The sequence below is a fragment of the Onychomys torridus genome, chromosome 12 (genome assembly GCF_903995425.1).
Source record: "Onychomys torridus chromosome 12, mOncTor1.1, whole genome shotgun sequence".
NCBI lineage: Eukaryota > Metazoa > Chordata > Mammalia > Rodentia > Cricetidae > Onychomys > Onychomys torridus.
Window position 1 is genome coordinate 329,993 of NC_050454.1, and position 21,980 is coordinate 351,972.

At 36.6% G+C, this 21,980-nt stretch overlaps 1 protein-coding gene across 1 annotated transcript; it reads right to left on the reverse strand.

Moving 5' to 3' along the window:
- Window positions 1-8,073: 8,073 nt before the first annotated feature.
- Window positions 8,074-9,015, reverse strand: LOC118594305 (olfactory receptor 2M3-like). The gene has a single exon (XM_036204160.1). The coding sequence runs from the start codon at window positions 9,013-9,015 to the stop codon at window positions 8,074-8,076; it is 942 nt and encodes a 313-aa protein (XP_036060053.1).
- Between the last annotated feature and the right edge of the window lie 12,965 nt (window positions 9,016-21,980).

The following is a 21,980-nucleotide window of genomic DNA, read 5'->3' on the forward strand; positions in this document are numbered from 1 at the left end:
TTTCATGAGGAACAAATGTGCCAAAGCACATACTTTATTTTTTAAAGTAACACAAGTGTATTATACTCAGACCTTGTCCATGAATTGCCATCTTATAAACTCCCTAGGAAAACTATAACTTCCATGCTAGACAGAACTCATCTTGGAAATTTCTACCATTATCAATTAAAGATATCTTGCTTCAAGTTTCCTGGTGCCAAAGTATACAAGGTCTTGCAGATTTCCTGACTGGAGAAATGAAATCTAAAGTAACCAGTGCAGATATACCCTATTTTTGCAAACAAAAGCATTTCTACAAATCAAAGATGGATCCCTGGTGATTTTTAAACTTTCATTTTCTTTGACTGAGTTACCAAGTCCTCTACTTTTTCTTTGAGCTCTGATATTCCATCTTTCACAAGGTCTATTCTGCTAGTGGGGTTTTCTACTTATCTTTTAATATGATTGATTGAATTTTTAATTTCCAGCTTCATTTCAGTTTAGATTTTCTTTGGCATTTCTACCTCCCTATTGAATTCCATTTCCATATAATAAGTTGACTTTCTTATTTCACTCATTTGTTTTTACTTTCTTTAGCATCAATCAATTTAGTCCTGTCTCGGGTTATTTACATGTTTGTGTCCTCTTTAATTCATTGAACTCTTTAAATGCTTATAATTGTTCTTTTGAATCCCATATTTTGAATTTCATCTGTCATTTTGGGGAACCAATGCATATGGGATTGGTTATATTGGGGAGGGTATTAATTTGTTTTACTTTTCATGTTACTTTTGCTGAGTTTCCAGGTATCTGTGGAGTATCTCCATTAGAGGGCAGAGCTCCCAATGCCAGCCTTTCTGCATGTGTGTCTGTGGTTTCTTTGTTCCCAGTTGCCTCAGTCAGTTCAGTCCCAATCTGCGCAGACTGTGGCAGCTTCACTTGTAGACAAGCATTTTCGTTCTCATCAGTTATTGTTCTCACCACTTGGGCAAATGGAGTCCTATCCAGGAAGCCCTTTTATATCTCCATCTCACTTTGTTCTGGCATTTTCGGAATTCCAGGTTTCACACTAGAGGTTTTCATCCATTTGGAACTGATTTTTATTCCGAGTGATAGACATGGGTCTAATTGCATTCTGAATCTGTAGACTGCTTTTGTTAAGATTGCCATTTTTACTATGTTAATCTTAACTATCCATGAACATGGGAGATCTAACCATTTTCTGATATCTTCTTCAATTTCTTTCTTCAGGGACTTAAAGTTCTTGTCATTCTGGTCTTTCATGTGCTTAGTTAGAGTTACCCCAAGGTATTTTGTATTATTTATAGCTATTATCAAGGGTATTGTTTCCCTGATTTCTTTCTCAGCCTGATTATCAGTTGTATATAGGAAGGCCACTGATTTCTTTTTAGTTAATCTTGTATCCTTCCACATTACTGAAGGTGTTTATCAGGTGAAGGAGTCCTCTGGTAGAATTTTTGGGGATCACTTATGTATACTATATTTATCACCTGCAAATAATGAAAGTTTGACTTCTTCCTTTCCAATTTGTATCCCCTTGATCTCCTTTTGTTGTTTTATTGCTCTAGCTAGAATTTCAAATAAATATTGAATAAATATGGGGAGAATGGACAGCCTTGTCTTGTTCCTGATTTTAGTGAAATCGCTTTGAGTCTCTCTCCTTTAATTTGATGTTGGCTATTGGCTTGCTGCAAATTGCCTTTATTACATTTCAGTGTGTTCCTTGCATTGCTGATCCAAGGCCTTTATCATGAGGAGTGCTGGATTTTGTCAAAGGCTTTTTAAACATCTAATAAGATGATCATATTGTTTTTTCTTTCAGTTTGTTTATATAGTGGATTACATTGATTTCTGATCTTATTAATTTGAATATTCTCTGTGTGTTTTAGTCTGGGTATAGGTGTGTCTATTTTGTTGATTTTGTGGAAGAACCAACAAAGAAATAACACTTTATTTCATTTATTCTTTGTATTGTTCTTCTTATTTATCTTTTATTGATTTCACCTCTCAGTTTGATTAGCTCCTGCCATCTACTCTTCTTGGATGTGTTTGTTTGTTTTTATTCTAGAGCTTTCAGGTGTGCTGTTAAGTTGCTAGTGTAAGATTTCTACAAATTCTTTATCAGGCATTTAGTGCTATGACCTTTCCTCTTGGCACTGCTTTCATAGTCTCATAAGTTTGGGTATGTTGTGCCTTCATTTTCATTGGATTTTAAGAAGTCTTTGATTTCCTTCTTTATTTCTCCTTGACCTAGTGGTGATTCAGTTGTGCATTGTTCAGTTTCTATGAGTGTGTAGGCTTTCTGCAATTTGTGTTGTTGAATTCTAACTTTAAGCCATGGTGATCCAATAATATACAGAGGGTTATTCCAATTTTTTGTATCTTTTGAGTTTTGCTTCATTACCAAGTATGTGGTCAGTATTAGAGAAGGCTCCATGAGGTGCTGAGAAGAAGGTAATTCTTTTGTGTTTGGGTGGAATGTTCTAGAGATGTCTGCTAAGTCCATTTGAGTCACAGCATCTGTTAGTTCCCTTATTTCTCTGTTAAATTTCTGTCTGGGAGACCTGTTAAGTGGTGAGAGTGGGATGTTGAAGTGTTGAAATTCCCACTATTAGTGTGAGTGGTTTGATGTATGATTTAAGCTTTAGTAATGTTTCTTTTACAAATGTGAGTTCCCTTATATTTGGGGCATAGATGTTCTGAATTGAGACTTCATCTTGATGGTTTTTTTCTGTGATGAATATGAAATGTCCTTCTCCATCTCTTTTGATCAATGTTAGTTTAAAGTCTATTTTGTTAGATATTAGGATAACTGTACCAGATTGTTTCTTAGGTCCATTTGATTGAAAAATCTTTCTCAATCCTTTATGCTGAGGTAATGTCTGTCTTTGAAATTGAGGTGTGTTTCTTGTATGCAGCAGAATAGGTCATATTTTCATACCTATTTTGATAGCCTGTTTCTTTTTATAGACAAATTGAGTCCATTGATATTAAGAGGTATTAATGCCCAGTGATTGTTAATTTCTGTTATTTTTTTATTTTGGTGGTGGTGGTGATAGTGTGTGTGTGTGTGTGTGTGTGTGTGTGTGTGTGTGTGTGTTTCCCTTCTTTGGGATTTGCTGCTGGTGCTGAGAAGAAGCCTGTGTTTTCGTGGATGAGGCTAACTTCTTTGGATTGGAATTTTCTTTCTAGTACTTTCTGTAGGGCTGGATTTGTGAACAGGTACTATTTAAATCTGGTCTTGGCATGGCCCATCCTGCCTTCTCCATCTATGGTGTTTGAAAGCTTTGCTGGGTATAGTACTCTGGTTGAAAGCTCTGCTGGGTATAGTACTCTGGTTGAAAGCTTTGCTGGGTATAGTACTCTGGTTGAAAGCTCTGCTGGGTATAGTACTCTGGTTGAAAGCTCTGCTGGGTATAGTACTCTGGGTTGCCATCTGCCCAACAGCTGTTCAGGACCTTCTGGCGTTCAGAGTTTCCACTGTGAAGTTGAGTATTATTCTTGTCACTTGGCCATTTTCCTTTGCAGCTCTTAATCTTCTTTCTTCATTCTGTAGGTTTAGTGTTTGATTATGACGTGGTGAGGGGATGTTTTTTGGTCCAATCTATTGGTGTTCTGTAACCTTCATAGGTATGTTTCTCTTTAGGTTAAGAAAGTTTTCTTGTTGTAATTTTGTTGAATATATTTTCTGTGCCTTTGAGCTGGAATAATTCTTCTTCTTCTTCTTCTTCTTCTTCTTCTTCTTCTTCTTCTTCTTCTTCTTCTTCTTCTTCTACCTCTACTATTCTTAGGTTTGGTCTTTCATGATGTCTCAGATTTCCTGGACATTTTGTGTTAAGAATTTGTTGGATTTCACATTTTCTTTGACTGGTGAATCTATTTCTTCTATTTTATCTTCAATGCCTGAGATTCTCTTCCATCTCTCATATTCTGTTGGTTAGGCTTGCATATGCAGTTTCTGTTTGTTTATCCAGATTTTTCATCTCCAGAATTCCCTTGATTTGTGTTTTCTTTATTTACTCTATTTCAAATTTCAAGTCTTGAAATGTTTCCTTCACCTGTTTGGTTGTTTTTTTCTTGGCTTTCTTTAATGGATTTATTGATTTCTTCCAATTTTTTGCTTGTCTTTTCCTTGATTTCTTTGAGGGATTTTTTCATTTCCTCTCTGAAGGCCTCTGTCATCTTCATAAAGTTATTTCTATAGTTTTGTTTTTGTTTTTGTTTTTTTTTTACTGCTACATCTGTGTTGGGATATTCAGGTCTTGCTGTTGTAGAACCACTAGTTTCTGGTGGTGCCATATTTCACTTTATGTTGTTGAATGCATTCTTACACTGCTGTCTATCCATCTCTTCCTCCCATCCATGCAGGTGGAGCCTGTGGCTCTGGTGGTTGCTGATACAGCAGGAGATTGTTGAGGGGGTGGTTGCTATGGCTGAGGTGGGTGTGAGGAGGGAGTCTAGCCAGGAGCTCAGACATTCACCTATTCCACCAATCAGTGCAGGTGGAGCCTGTGACTCCTGTGGTTGCTGATGCTGGAATCTGATTATTGATCCATCAACTCATCTGTGTCTTTTGATTAGAGATTTTAGGCCTTTCATATTTAAGGTTATTATGACTGGAGAGATGGTCATAGGTTAAGAGCACTTACTGCTCTTCCAGAGGACCCAGATTCAATTCCTGGTACCCACAGTGCAAATAACAATCTCCTGTGACTTCAGATCCATCTATAACTTCTGACCCTCTACTGGACATTATGGGCAGTGTGTGTTTGTGGTGCACAGACACACATGTAGGGAAAGCATGTTTATGTGTGTGTATTTCTGCTTTTTTTATCCATCTCATTTGTGTTTCAGTAATTATGCTTTCTTTTTTTGTTCTGTAGTCTTTTGATTATGCTTATTCTTGTCTTTAACATAAAGAATTCGTTTTATTGTTCTCTATAGGACTGGTTTGGTAGACAGTTCTTTTAGCTTGTTGGATATTGTAGAAACTTTTTCTTTCTCCTTTAACTATGGTAGATAGATTTTTCTGGCTCAAGTAGTCTGGGTTAGCATCTGTGGTCTTTTAGAACTTGGAGTACATTTTTCAAGATTCATGGATTTTAGTTTTTCCCTTCAGAGACATCCGTTATTCTGGTGAGTTTTTCTTTTATATATGACTAGTGGGTTTTCTTTTGTAGCTTTCAATACCCTTTGCTCTGTATAGTGTTTTATCTAATATGCCATAGAGAATTTCTTTTCTGGTTCTATTTGGTGTACTGTGAGATTCTTGTTTCTATATCTTTCCCTAATTAGGGAATACTTTTATTTGGTGATACTGTTGAAGATCTGGTCCATGCCCTTGGACTGGTATTATTCTCTTTCTTCCTTGCCTACAATCAATACACATGGACTTTTCTAGTGTACTCAACTTCCTCTATATTCCCTGTGTACATTTTTAAGTTCTTCATATTCTTTTATTGAATGGCCCAATTCCTTTATTTTATCATCAAGTTGTAATATTCTGCTCTCTACTTGATACATTCTACTTGTAAGGTTTTCACGTGAGTTTCATAGTTGGTTGTTTAATTTTTCAATTCTATTTCATTTTTTATTGAGTTTTCTTTAGTGTCTCTGTCTGTTTACTCAATTCAACTTTCAAGTCTTGAATTATAGAAGAAAATGTTGGGATTTCAAATGGGATTGCATTGTATCTGTAGATTGCTTGTGGTAAGATTTCCATTTTTACTATGTTAATTCTACTGATCCATGAGCTTGAGAGATTTTTCCATCTTCTGATATCTTCTCCAATTTCTTTTTTCAAAGGCTTGAAGTTCTTGTCATACATGTATTTCACTTGCTTGGTTAGAATTAAACCAAGATAATTTCCATTATTTGAGGCTATTGTGCATTGTATTGATGCCCTATTTTCTTTCTCAGCCTATTTATCACTTGTAAGTAGGAGGGCTACTGATTTTTGAGTTAATCTTATATCCAACTACTTGAATAAATGTGTTTATCAACTGTGGAAGTTCCCTAGTAGAAGTTTGGGTGTCCCTTCTCAGAAAATAATAATACTTTGACTTCTTGCTTTCTGGTTTTTATCCCCTTGATTTCCAAGAAGAGATTTGTGAGTGGACTGCAGATGGGTGGGGATGGGAATATGTGCAGTCAGGTTGTGGGTAAATGGAGGAGGAGAGTACTGAAAGAGAGTAATGAAGATTTGGGGTCATTTCAGGGTCAGATAAAAACCTGGTGCAAGGGTATCTCCCAGGAACCTACAAGGAGAACCCCAACTAAGACTCCTAACAATAGCAGATATGTAGCTTGAGCTCGCCATCTCCTATGACCAGGCAAGGTTTCCAATGGAGGGATTGGGATACCAACCAAGCTATATAAACTTCTACCTACAATCTGTCCTGCCTATGAGATGCATGGGGATGGGGGATTAGGGGGAAAGGGTGGTACAAATATTGTGGGAGTGGCCAACCAATGACAGGTCCAGCCTCAGACCCATAACATGAGAGTGAGTACACCACTGACACTACCTGGAGTGCCAGGATCCAGAAGCTGGATGGCCCAGAAACTTACAATAGAACCAAACATGATTAGAGAGAAAAAAAAAAACATGTCAGCAAAATGATGCCTAAGGATATAGATTAGTCCTATAACTGCTCTTCTCATAGACTGGTGAATAACCCAATTGTCAGAAGAGAGCCTTCATTTGTAACTGATGGAAAAAGATGCAGAGACCCACAGCCAAACATTAGGCCTAGCTTCAGGAATCCTGCTGAAGATGGAGAGGAGGAATTGTGCAAACAAGAGGAGTTAAGGACATCACAAAGAAACTCACAGAAACAACTAACCTGGGCTCATAGGAGCTTGCAAGGAGTCTGCATGAGATGGATAGACACTCATATATATAGTGACAGTTGTGTAGCTTGGTGTACTTGTGGGAGTCCTAACAGTGGGAGCTTGGGATGTTCCTGTTGCTTTGGCTGGCTTTTGGGTACCTGTTCCTCATATTGGCTTGCCTTGCCCAGCCTTAGTACAAAGAGAGGAGTTTAGTCCTACTTCAACTAGATATGCAATATGTTGTTGATACCCATGGGAGCCTGCCACTTTTTAAACAGAAATGGAGGAGAAGTGGATTGGAGGAGAGGGAAGGGGAGAAGAGAGAATGGGAGGGGAAACTGCAGTTGGGATGTCAAATAAATAAATTAATTAATTAATAAATTTAAAAAAGAAATATAAGAATCTAATTGCATTTACTTTCATAATAATATTGCAACATGCCATGGCATTTAATGACTATGCATACTTTAGAAAACATAGACTTCTCTATTAAAATTCACTCTTCTGTGTATAATATTAATGACTGCACAAGAAAAATAAATGAAAACTCCTCATTCTTCAGTATTCTGGTGAAAAATGTTCAATACAAATATACAGTTTGCCTAACACTCAGCAAGTTCTCTTTTGTCTTTTGACTGTTGTTTGCATTTATTTTTATTATTAGTCCTGAATATATATGTGTATATATAGTGTATACTCACATATATTAATTTATATATACTAGTCATATATAATATTATATGCATAATATATTCATATATGTAATATATTATATATGATTGAGTAGAAAATTAATAGCTCCATTTTAGCATAATTGTAAGTTCAAAGTAGGCTGGACTCAATAGAAGAAACCAGTAAAGCTTTTTCTATATGAGCACTGTGAATGAAGAATATTTCTTATTTGTTAAATGTTGTTACTGATAACAATATATTTAAATGGCCACAAAAATAACTGACACATTTGAATAAATAAGAATTTCAACTTTTATCATGGCTTTAATTTTGTGTGGTTGCTATAAATCTATAATGATAAAATATTAGTTTTTAGAATGTATTGCTTCATCCAATAAATTTTCACATAAAATATGCTTTTTGAGATATGCTTTGCAATCTGGCCAAGACAAGTTTTGAACTCAATATGCTCCTCATGTTGGACTTGAATTAATGGCACTCCTTCTTCAGTCATTATGCTCAACTACTTAAAGCATGGCTAGAAATAGAGCACAACAATCAGCTAACTCATGTTGCAGCCTTATTCATCCCTAATACTTTCATGAATGCTCTGGCCACTTCTCTGTTGCGGAGGCTGTAAATGAGGGGGTTCAACATAGGAGTAAGGATAGTGTAGAAAGCTGACACCATTTTGTCCTGATTGGGAGAGCGCCCAGAAGAGGGCCTCATATATATGAACATGGCTGCCCCATAGTACATTCCCACCACCACAAGGTGAGAGGAACAGGTCGCAAAAGCTTTGTGGCGACTCTCAGTAGAGCCCATATGAATGACAGCCAGAATGACACGAGTGTAGGAGGCAATAATGATTGCTACAGGAAAGATAAGCATAATTACACAGCAGAAAAATATTATCTTTTCAAATGTCAAGGTATCACTACATGAAAGAGTGAGCAGGGCTGGAACATCACAGAAAAAGTGAGGTATTTCTCTGGTACTACAATATGAGAAAGATAATGCAGCTGCAACTTCTATTATGCCATCAAGGGAGCCAAGAACCCATGAAGAGGCAGCCATGAGACCACAGATTTTATGACTCATAAGAACAGAATACCTTAATGGGTGGCAAATAGCCACATAACGGTCATAGGCCATTGAGGCCAACAGAAAACACTCAGCTCCAAGTAGAGAGACATAGAAAAATATCTGGCTTCCACAGCCAGCCATGGAGATGGACTTGTTGCCAGAGAGGAAGTTGAAGGCCATTTGGGGCACTGTGGTACAGATGAGCATGAGATCCATGAGGGAAAGTTGGCTGAGAAGGATGTACATGGGGGTGTGGAGTTGGGCATCAAGGTAGATGAGAAGCACCATGGTAGAATTCCCCAAGAGGGCCATGAAGAAGATTCCCAGGATGAGGGAAAAGAAAAAAATATGAAGAGGGCTGTGATTAAAAATTCCCAGCAGAATGAAGTCAGAGTTGAAGGTCCAATTGTTCCACTGCATCATGAGAATCTTCACTGCAGAGACGGAATGTCTAATATTAAAGGTCAAATTTTGTCATAGAAATATCAAATTTTTTCCTCCAAGCTAGATACATATGCAGTGATATATAAATATGACAAAATTGTTTCTTTGAGCATCAGCTATTTTATTTACTGATGGGTGTGATTAAAACTCATTTTGATCTCTATCTCTTATATACATGCACACATACACACACAAGCACATATCCACACATATTTTTATTCTATATTCAAGTTTGACTTTAAACTCATGATTCTTTTGCCTTAATGTTGGGATTACAGATGTGCATGTGCCATCACACCTGGCTTCATATGACTTTGAAACTCCAATTACTTAGCAAATAGATATAGGAGATTACATAAAAACATATATCAAAAGCCATGCAATCAAGTTTGAGAAAGAAGTCAATACACACATGTAGTGTCAATCATCATGTCATAATTACTAATATTATGAAAAGATTTCTGAGTCCATGAATTCCATGATCTTTCTCTTACATTTTTCAGGGATGTTACAATGTCATATTTGGAAAAAGAAAATTCTATGTAGGAAAATGTAGAAATTTACTCAAATAAAATTACTAAATAGTTAACTTACTAATTTACTGAAATAAATCCTGGTTAGTCTAATATCAGATAACCAGATACATTTAGATGCCAATTTTAGAAGTGTATTAATTGAAATGTGTTGCTAGTATAGAAGGTAATAGTAGAAGTATGTCCAACCCAATATTTTTCATCATTTTATCATTGAAAACTTGTCTCTATATATGAAGAGTCTAAGATCAACATTTCACCAGGCAAGAATGGACCATAGTTGCATACAACAAACTTTAGCTGTCTAAATTTCAGTAATCATTCAGTTCAAACAAATTGTCCACTCATCAAATTTGAATAATTACATCTATATCATAAGGATCTAGAATACTAAATTAATCTTAGGAATGAGGCTTGCTCTGGCATACACTATCTATCTATCATGGATCACATTATTAAAGAAAACTAACTCCTCATGTAGTGATGAGACTTTCTGTGCACATTCCCCACTCTGTTCTAAGGATTTCATATATCTTGACCTTGTACAAGTCTTGTGTAAGCTGTCACAACTATTGTGAGTTCATATGTGCAACTGCTGTGTTATTTCTATAAAAACACAGTTTCTTTGAAGTTATACATCACTTCCATGAATATTCCTGAGCCTTGGGAATAGAGATGTTATATCTGCATTCTATTTGTAGGTAAGATCTCTAATATCTCTTATTCTATGCATTTTTACCAACTGAAAGTCTCTGGGTTAATTTCCATCTACTAGGAGAAGACATTTCTCAATGATGTTTGAGATATGCTTTGGTGTATGAGTACTGTGAGAAGTCATTAAGAATCATTTTAATAGTATGTCCATTTAGGAAAATGACAGTATTGGATTCTCCCACAGTGCCTATAACCTACCGAGCCAAAGTAAAACATTGCTGGAATTGAATGAAAATTAAAATACCATATCAAATATATGAAATACAATGGTGGCACTCCAAAAAGAAAATTTTATAGGACTAAGTGACTACATAAAAAATAGAGAGATTTTATATTAACAATTAATGATGTACCAGAAGGCCTTGCTAAAACAAGAATAGAAAATATCCAAAAAAGAGTAGATTGGAATAGTCCATGAAAGTCAGGGATAAAATTAATGAAATAAAATTTAGAAAACAAAGCAAAGAATCAGCAAAATCTTGTATATTATTAAAGGACCAGCCTTAATAATATACTTACTGGGGGCTCAGAAGAGAAACTACAAACAGTGAGATTTATTTTCAGGAAATGAATCTAAGTACACCAAGCTCTTTGTCCATCTGCTTTATTCTTCTGAGATAAAATCCTATCTACACAGCTATACTGATTTGTCTCTGCCTATATCTCCTGTCCCTTTTAAGTTCTATCTTAATTCTCTCATCTTAGTTCTGCCTCATCTAGGTCCTTCTCATCTCATTCTTACCTATCTGGCTCTTCCTCATCTTCCATCCTGACCTCCACTTCTCTAGCCAAAAATCCTCTCCTGCCAAATCTTCAGTATTATCTCTTCATTCTCCTTATACCTCAGTTTCCTGTCTCTGAGGTGTTCACTTATAAACCCAAGCTATACCAATTCTATGGCAGAGCAGCAAGGTCACCAGTCTTGAATTCTTACAGGGTCATAAAGACAGGTAAGAATTTTCCTCAGGCAGTGGCTTTTAGGCTTTCTTTTACAACCCAAATGAGTGTTAATGATTGGTTAGTCAAGAAGGAAATTTATGTGCTCAATCTACATTCCTAGAAGCGATTAGTTAAGAAATTAGGAGTCTATTAGTAAGGCTTCAAGGAAGGAAGGTTTCACCCTAAATTGCACAAGAAATAAAGCTATGTGCCTGACCAAGGAGACAGATGTGGTTTCGTTTGGCCTTGGATGCTTGATAGGTATTTTAGATAAATACACTATTAGAAGTTCTTGGAAGTACACATAGAATTACAAGAAAATTACTGTAGGAACCAGCTAATATATATACAAAAGCTAAAATATCACCAATACTTCTTAAATGATGGCTTGATCTTTGGAGAAGTCCTTGACTTTTTCAAGTAGTAGCTTTTGTGATAGTAGCTGAATTCTATTATGTTTTTCTGTGGTAAAAGAGGAGGTTAACTCATTGCTGATGACTGGTTAGTATATAAAATAGGGGATCCATGTGCTCAGTCTACATTCCTAGAAGTAGTAGAGCAAGAAGTTAGAAGTCTATCAGTAAGGTTGTATAAGAAAGGGGGGAGGGTCTCACCCTAAATTGTGCAAGAAATGAACCTATCCACCTGACTTAGGAAACACTTGTTTCATTTGGCCTTGGATGATTAAGACTGTTCTTGGATAGTACAGAGATATCTCTGATAAGATACTTTCATCCCTCTCGGGATGGTCCTGGCCAGATGATACTAATGACAGTAATTGCAGAAAGGCCTGCAATTAGGGATCCTGGCTGTATTACTACTCAGAAGGTTATCAAAATATTCCTTTAGTAGAAGGGAAATTGTGCCCAAAGAATGATGGAAAAGCTACAATAGCACATGAGATATTCATAGTAGGAAATGGCTAATAATCAAAAGCCAAATACCACCACAGCTCCTTAAGCCTCAGCTTTACTTCTGGAAGACCCTTGGCTTTTTCCAGGTATAGCTTTGTCATAATCTGCTGAAATCCTACTTTACATATTTTTGTGGCTTGCAGCAGTGAAATAAATGATTCTTCAAAAAATATTAACAAGATTGACAAACCACTAGCCAAATAAATTGGGACAAATCTCTCTCACCCACCAGCCCCACAGCCACTTGGAACCAAGTAAACACACAGAGGCTTATATTATTTACAAACTGTATGGCCTTTAGCTCAAGCTTATTATTGACTATCTCTTACACACAAATTAACCCATAATTCTTACTCATGTTTAGCCACATGGCTTGATACCTTTTCTCAGTTCTGCCTTCACATCTTGCTTCCTCTATGTCTGCCTGGTGACTCCTAACTCAGACTTCCTCTTTCCAGAATTCTCCCTGTCTGTTATCCCACCTATACTTTCTGCCTGGCTACTGGCAAATCAGCATTTTATTTATCAACCAATCAGAGCAACACATTCACAACATGCAGAGTTACATCATTCATCATTTCCCATTTTCTTTCTATTTAAAAGGAAGGTTTTAACTTAAACATAGTAAAATTATATATAACAAAACAGTTATCAAGCAAGAATTATGATTATAATAGTTTTCTGTTGTTTTTTTTTTATCTAGCTACGAGAGTCGATTTGATTTATTCTCAATTTTGCAGACAAAACTGATACTACCATTCTTAACCTTGGTGATGGGGTGATGTCCATTTGCTTCCAGTTCCCTTTTGTATCTCCTATTAACAACAAACTCAAGTGTAACTTGAATTTATAACTACTCACATTCTATATACATAAGTGAAATTGTGAATTCCTTTAGGCCAAAGTAAACCATTCCTGAAAAACAGCAGTGTGGGCAGTGGACCTGATCAATTCTTACCATTTCCCCTAAGTCTCAGTTAGTGGCACCTTGACCATTTTGAGTTAATATATGGTTTGATAACTATAGAACTTAGTTGTTAGTTATCAGAACAAATAGACAAAAATCTATAGTATTGTGAGGAACAAAGTTCAATCTATGTATTTCTCTGTTTCTCATATTCTTCAAAGTGGGCAAGTATAAAATAATACCTTTGTTATACGGTATTGCTCACTTTTTCCTAAGCCAGTCCCTCAAAGTCTCGTTTATCTTTATTGTCCTGTCACAGAAAGTTAAAGTCAACATCACTTCACTGTAATTAAGAAAATATCACTACACTGTATCCAAGCTCCCCAGAGCAACTCCATAGAAGCAATGCTTTAGTGAAAACCACTGACACTATGACACTATGGCACTGTGAAAAATGAATTTAAGTCTAGAGAGTAGTATATTGATAGAGCATTTCCCCAACATATGTAATAAAGACCCTAAAGTAGATTTCCAATACTGAATGAGAAGAAAAAGGTCAAGAAGAAAAAGAGGAAAGAAGAGGAAAAGGAAGAATAGGGTAAGGAAGTGTGTTTAGTTAAAAAAGAATAAAACATTTATATAGATGTTAGAGGTATCCATTTAAATATAATACACTGTTGCTTTATAAATTTTGTGATAATTTCATCAGTAGTTTATTAGTATTAATAAATTCTTATAGTGATCCTCCATCTTTTTAAAATATGATTTTTATTTTTAAGTGTGTATGTACGTGTGTGGGTATATGTCATATATGGGGAAGTATCCAAGGGGGCATGTCCCATGGAGCTGGAGTTAGAGGCCATTGTGAGCTACCCATCATGGGTGCTGGACAATGAACTTGGGTTCTCTGGAAGAGGAGTACCCATTTTCAGGTACTGAGCCATCTTTCCAGCCTTCCCATCTTTTAAATAATTATGGGATAAATAACTGTTACAAAATTATCAGAGGATGTGTCCTTGTGGTTTGATTGAGCTTTCCTTGGGTATATGCCCAAGAGTGGTATAGCTGGGTCTTGAGGGAGGTTGATTCTGGAGGAGGTGGGAATACGGGGTTGATTGGGGAGAAGGCTGGGGAGTGGGAGAAGGGAGGACAGGGGAATCTGTAGCTGATATGTAAAATTAAATTAATTATAAAATATAAATATTTATTAAAAATTATTGGAGAAATGAAAAATTTGAGATGTTTTGGGAAGAGGAAAAGAAAGGTATAATGTTGAGTAAAGACATTTCAAATAAAGAGATTACTGAAAGATAGTGACTTTCAACAGAAAAACAGCTTAGAGCTAAAGAGAAACTGAAAGTCAAGAGCACAGAAAACAAAAGGGAAATGAGGAAAAGAGGATAAATGAAGTAAGAAACCATGGTGAAAATTAGTTAGGATAACTAAATATAAGCTTCTATCCTCAATGTACTGCCTTATGTAAAATCACCCAAAATTAATGTAGAAACAATTCACTACATTATAAATATAAATATGAAAAACTTGTTAGTGCCTGAACTTAAAAATTACTCAAAAATATGTGCCTACAGAGAGAAACTTCAAATCATACCTCACAGAAAGGATTGCTCATGTCTTCTGGGAGGGTCCATGAGTACTTCTTAGGGAAATGTTGATGTCTGAACCCCCTGAGATAATAGATAAAATTAATCTGTTTTTTAATCTAACCAATATATTTTCTCATGTTTTTACAAAGTCCCAAAAGATTGTATTGTTTCTGTCCTAAAAACAGATAATATTTCAAATTGTTCAGAATTTCTGCATATTAGACATTCACCTGATATTGACCGTGAAGCACTGCAGAATTTTTTGCAAGAATCTACTTAAGTCATCAGATCTCTGTTTTTCATTAAAACCCTAGGAATTCCTATTTAATAGATCTGTGATACAAAAGCAGTCCTTTAATTCTATAATTAGTATCTCCTTCCAGTTATAATTTATATGTTTACATTCATAAATACACAGGCTTGTACATCAAACACACTTGTACACTCTCTACATGTTTTTTCTATATTCTTCTTTATTGAATAGAAAGTAAGCTCCTCAATATATGGAGCTTAGAGACAATGTGTGGCCCTGGTCTTTGTTCTTAAAAAATACCATGTAAGAAAACTTTATTACAGACAAAAAGGAGTTATAAGCTTACTCTACCATCAACTCTTGTGTCACAAGCTACATACCCCCGAGAATTTCTTTTCATTTTGATATAGGAAGCACAGAAGTTCTTGTGCTCACAAATAGGGGAACCAGAAATGTTCAATGCACAGAGCTGTCTTTTCAAGCGGACAGATGTATATTATGTTTTATACTCAGGAGGCTGGGAGCAGACATGCTCTAATAGCCTTGTGATCTTTGCAGTATCTGTGTGCCCAGAGACCTCACAGGATCTTCCTTCAAACCCTTGTCTTGAGCTTGTTTTCTTAGTTCATCTTTAGAACCTATCTTTATGGAAGATGTCCCACATACTTTACAAAGAGTTTCAATGTAATCAAATCTTCAGCTTCATTGTGCACATAGGGTTCAGTTAACTATCACCAGACATTTTTCCACCCAATTATGTTGTGATTACATTCACCTAAAATAAACTATTTTAGTCAGACTCTTGGATTTTGAGCCAACACTGACTATGAGTCTTGTTGAAATAAACTGCCTTCTTGTCTCCCTCGGATCATCATTCTGTATGCTGTAGTGTTCATAAAGGTCCTGCAATTTTATACACCCATTACAGGTTTCCCTATAAGACCAAATAAGTTTCTTTTAAAACTCATTCACCAAAGTACATGAATGACTTGTCATCTTTGACTTTGCCATCTCTAAAGTTCTAGTAGCTTTGAAATAAACTCAATTTTACCAACTAATATTTGATAATATTCTGGTTTCCTTAATAGATTGTTTGATTGAGTGATTGCATACATGATTTTTTCCTATGTGGTCTTTTTCAAAGAAGGCCATTTGATGCAATGGAGAGAGCCATAAGTCTACAGTAGGACTAAAAGAATAGGTAAGTTCATCAGATCTACTGGAAGATCTTACAGTGACTCAAATCACACTTCATACAACTGTAAGCAAAATATAACATTCATTTAGTACCTTCATAATTATTATTAATTTAAAACTTTGAGAAATATAAGAAACATTATTCTACTTTTACAAAAATATAAAGAGATGAGTAGCAGATCAGCATGAAGAGCATCCCAATATTTGAAGGAGTTTAACACAGTATAAAATCTACTACATGACTAAGTAATGTGTGGGTCTGTCCCTCATAGCAGGATTCCCTAATACCTTGGAGGTTGGAACATACTCTTCTCCCAGTCTTACCTTCTACTTGTCCTCAACAAGGATTAATGTTCACAAGGTAACTGAGTTTTAAACTTACAAAACCCATACAACACATTTTTCCAAGTTAGTTGTAATGTATTTTTACAGTTTCTCTAGGGAATTTAATCCCTTGTCTTCAATTATAACACTATATGTTGCCAGCCACTTTTCTTCCTAGGGCTTCATATAATTTGAGTTTAAATTTGAAAAAAAAAAAAAGACACACTATTTAGGAAAAAGAGAAAGTTACTTCATTTGATTAGTGAATAACATACAATTCTTATTTTGTTTCCTTTGTTTCTGTCATTTTCATATTGAAGACTCCATTTTGACTATTCTTACTTCATATGTCATATTTTCAACCTCTCTATTAAGTCCATAAGAATAGGTAAAAAGCAGCAATTTAAGTTCTCATTTTATTAGGTAAAACCCTTGAGTGTTTTATCTTATTTACCTGTAAATAGAACTTCATTCAAGTTCATCAATCACCTTCAAACTTTTAAGCCAACTAGAGGCACTGTGGTACCATCATACTGACTTTCCATATATTAATAGGCTTTTAATATTTCTATGTTGACTGAGACCTCCTTGGCTTTTCCCCATTTAGTTTGGCATGTTCCTTGGTGGCAGCCTTGTCCAGTTCACATTTTTGTTTCCCTTTTTAAACTCCATTTCTTCTTCCATTAACCCTATGTTTGTACAGAATGAAGGCTGGGTTTTGAAATATCAGCATTGCTCAAATATTTCTTTGTATTTATCATGATCTTCTTAAGAAAGCTTTATAAAATAAATAGCCCAAACAGAAAGCAGATATAAAGACACATAAGCACATTTTGAGAAAATGCTTGATAAATACAGAAGGACAAAAGTGATGAACTATGATAGCCAAAGTATTTTTATAAATATAATGTTTTCTTGGGAATATTTGTTTTTTGTTATTTCAACAACTCTATAAATTGTGAAATTCTCCAATTATAAGCTGGTGTGTGTGCATGTGTGTGTACATGTGTGTGAGTGTGTGTGTGAGAGAGTGTGCACATGTGTGTGCCTGCTGATGGTTTCCTTTGTTGAACACCAAGGTTTTAATTCTACATATTCTCATTCATCGATTTTGGTACTGTTTCCTGTGCTATTGGAGTTTTATTCAGAAAGTTCTTGTTTATACCTGTAACTTAAATTTACTCTAGAAATTTCATTGTTTCTAGTTTTAAATTAAGGCATCTAATCTATTTCCAATTGAATATTGTGCAGGATGAGTGTTCCATGTCTGCTTTCATTCTACTGTAGATGGAAATCCAGTTTTTCCAGCACCATTTGTTAACCAGTCTCTTTTCCCAGCATACCCTGTGTGTGTGTTAAATATTTTCTTTTTTATTAAGAATTTTTTTATTCATTTTACATACCAACCACAGATCCCCCTCTCATTCCTCCTCCCCCTCCCCACAGCCTTCCCCTACTCAAGTCAACCCCGTTCCTTCCTCCAACAAGGTAAGGCCTCCCATAGGGAGTCAGCAGAGCCTGGTACATTCAGTGGAGTCAGGTGCAGGCCCTTCTCCCTGCATCAAGGCTGTGCAAGGTGTCTCACTAAGAGTAGTGGGCTCTAAAAAGCCAACTCATACACCAGGGATGGATCCTGATCATACTGCCAGGGGGCCCCTTAAGCAGATCAAGCTACAAAACTGTCTTGTTAATGCAGAGGGCCTAGTCCAGTCACAAGAAGGCTCCACAGCTGTTGGTCTAAAGTTCATGAGTTCCCACTAGTTTGGTTTGGTTGTCTCTGTAGGTTCCCCATATGATCAAGATGCCCCTTGCTCGTAGAATCGCTCTTCCCTCTCTTTGACTGGACTCCTGGATTCTACTCCATCAGTACACATTCTGGTTACATGCAGTGCCATGCTAGCTTTAGTGGTACTGCTCACAGAATAGTTTGATATGAAGTATTATGATCACTGGAGTCGTATTCAGCTTAGGGTTGCTTTGGCTCTAAACAATCCTGGATGCTTCCATGTGGGTTTGTAAAATTCTTTTTTCTAGTTATGTAAAGAATGGTATTTGAATTTAAATGGAAATTACATTAAATTTGTAGATTATTTTTGGTAACATAGATTTTTTTACAATATTATTTTTCCCATCTAGAGCTCTGGAAAGTTTCTCTATAATATGATATTTTTGGTGTGTTTTCAGTGAATATTTTCATTGCAGAGGTCTTTCATCTCCTTGGTAAAATTTATAGTCCGAAATTCCTTCAGTTTGTTGCTATCATGGAAAACTTTCATTTGTTCATCATTTATAAAAGATGACTTTGGGTGGCTATAATATTACTGTTTGTCAGTTGTGCTCTTTCAGAGCTTGGAATTTGTCTTTCTAAACCCTTCTGCCTTCTGAAATATTCAATCAAATACTCAGGTGTTATTCTGATGGGCCAACCATTATTATGTCTTCACCTTTCAGATTTCATTATTTTTTAATTGTATTTTTTTTTGTTTTTTTTTTATTTTATAATTTAATTTATTTAACATATCACCCATGGATTCCCCTGTCCTCACCACTCCCCCGCCCCACCATTCCTCCAGGATACCCCCCATTCCCATTTACTCCAGGGCATAGACTCTGGGGATTCAGAGAAAACTAGTAGATTCAGTCCAGGTAGGGCCAATCCCCTCTTCACAGGCTGAGCAAAGTGTCCCTGCATATGCCCCAGGTTCCAAACAGCCAGCTCATGCACTAAGGACAGGTCTGGGTCCCACTGCCTGGGTGCCTCCCAAACAGTTCAAGCTATTCACTTGACTCACTTACCAAGAGGGCCTGCACCAGTTGGGGGCTCCACAGCTTTTGGTTCATAATTCATGTGTTTCCATTAGTTTGGCTATTTGTACCTGTGCTTTTCCAATCTTGGGCTCAACAATTCACACTCTTACAATTCCTCCTGGGGCCTGGCTGAGGATCTCTGCATCCACTTCCATCAGTTACTGGATGAAATTTCTAGCACAACACTTAGGGTGTTTGGCCATCTAGTCAACCAGAGTAGATCACTTCGAGCTTTCTCTTGACCATTGCCAGTAGTCTACAGAGGATGTATCATTGTGTATTTCTGGGGACCTTTCTAGCATTTTGCTTCTTCCTGTTCTCATGTGGTCTTCATTTATCATGGTCTGTTATTCCATGTTCTCCCTTTCTGTTCTTGATCCAGCTGGGGTCTCCTTCTCCCCTAAGCTCTCTTTCCCTCAAACTTGCCCTTTATTACCCCCACTCTCATACAGGTTGTTCATTTAGATCTCATCCACTTCTCTGTCATTGGGCGATACCTCAGTCTTTCTTAGGGTCCTGTTTTGTAGGTATTCTCCCTGGAGTTTTGAGTAGAAATCTAGTCATCTTTGTTTTACATCTAGTATCCTACAATGAGTGAGTACATACCATGTTTGTCCTTCTGAGTCTGGGTTACCTCACTCAGGATGATTTTTATTCTAGATCCATCCATTTGCCTGCAAACCTCAGGATGTAATTATTTTTCTCTGCTGAGTAGTACTCCATTGTGTATATGTACCATATTTTCTTTATCCATTCTTCAGTTTAAGGGCATCTAGGTTGTTTCCAGGTTCTGGCTATTACAAACAATGCTGATATGAACATAGCTGAGCAAATGTCCTTGTGGTATGATTGCGCATTACTTGGGCATATGCCCAAGAGTGCTACAGCTGGGTCTTGGGGGAGATGGATTTCTAGTTTTCTAAGGAAGCACCATACTGATTTCCAAAGTAGCTGTACAAGCTGGCATTCCCACCAGCAGTGGAGGAGAGTTTTCCTTGCTCCACATGCTCTACAGCATAGGCTGTCTTCAGTGTTTTTGATCTTAGCCATTCTGACAGGTGTAAGGTGGTATCTCAGAGTCGTTTTGATTTGCATTTCCTGGATAATTAGGAATGTTGTCCAATTCCTTAAATGTCTTTCAGCCATTTGAGCTTCCTCTGTTGAGAATTCTCTGTTTAGTTCTATAGCCTATTTTTAATTGGACTGTTGGGCATTTTGATGTCTAATTTCTGGAGTTCTTTATGTACCCTGGATATCAGCCCTCTGTTAGATTTGGGGTTGGTGAAGATATTTTCCCATTCTGTAGGCTGTCACTTTGTCTTGTTGACCATGTCCTTTGCTCTACAAAAGCTTCTCAGTTTCAAGAGGTCCCATTGATTGATTGTTTCTCTCAGTATCTGTGCTACTGGTGTTAAATTTAGGAAGTGATCTCTGGTGCCAATGCGTTCAAGACTACTTCCTACTTTCTCTTCTATCAGGTTCAGAGTAACTGGATTTATGTTGAGGTCTTTGATCCACTTGGACTTAAGTTTTGTGAACAGTGACAGATATGGATCTATTTGCAGCCTTCTAAAGGTTGACATCCAGTTATGCCAGCACCATTTGTTGAAGATGCTTTCTTTTTTCCATTGTATAGTTTTGGCTTCTTTGTCAAAAATTATATGTTCATAGATGTACGGGTTAATGTCAGGATCTTCAATTTGATTCCATTGGTCCACATGTTGGTTTTTATGCCAGTACCAAGCTATTTTTATTACAAACACTAGCTCTATAGTAGATCTTGTGGTCATGGATCGTGATGCCTCCAGAGGTTGTTTTATTGTACAGGATTCTTTTGGCTATCCTGGGTTAAATTTTGGGGGTCACTCATGTATACTATCATGTCATCTGCAAATAGGGAAAGCTTGACTTCTTCCTTTCCAATTTGTATCCCCTTAATCTCCTTATGTTGTCTTATAGCTCTGGCTAGAACTTCAAGTACTATATTGAATAAGTATGGGGAGAGGGGACAGCCTTGCCTTGTTCCTTATTTTAGTGGTATTGCTTTGAGTTTCTCTCCATTTAATTTGATGTTGGCTGTTGTCTTGCTGTAGATTGCCTTTATTATGTTTAGGTATATTCCCTGTATTCCTGATTGCTCCAAGACCTTTATCATGAAGGGGTGTTGGATTTTGTCAAATGCCTTTTCTGCATCTAGTGAGATGATCATGTGGTTTTTTTTCTTTGAGTTTGTTTATATGCTGTATTACATTGATGGACTTTCATATGTTGAACCACCCTTGAAGATCTGGTAGAATTCTGCACTGAAACCATTTGGTCCTGGGCTTTTTTCGTTTGGGAGATTTCAATGACTGATTCTATTTCCTTAGGGGTTATTGGACTATTTAAATGGTTTATCTGGTCTTGTTTTAACTTAGGTATGTGGTACCTATCCAGAAAATTATCCATTTCTTTTAGATTTTCCAGTTTTGTGGAGTACAGGTTTTGAAGTATGGCCTGATGATTCTCTGGATTTCCTCATTGTCTGTTGTTATATCCCCCTTGTCATTTCTGATTTTGTTAATTTGGATTCTCTCTCTCTCTCTCTCTCTCTCTCTCTCTCTCTCTCTCTCTCTCTCTCTCTCTCTCTCTCTCTCTTTCTCTCTCTCTCTCTCTCTCTCTCTCTCTCTCTGTGTGTGTGTGTGTGTGTGTGTGTGTGTGTGTGTGTGTGTGTGTGTCTTTTGGTTAGTTTGGATAAGGGCATGTCTACCT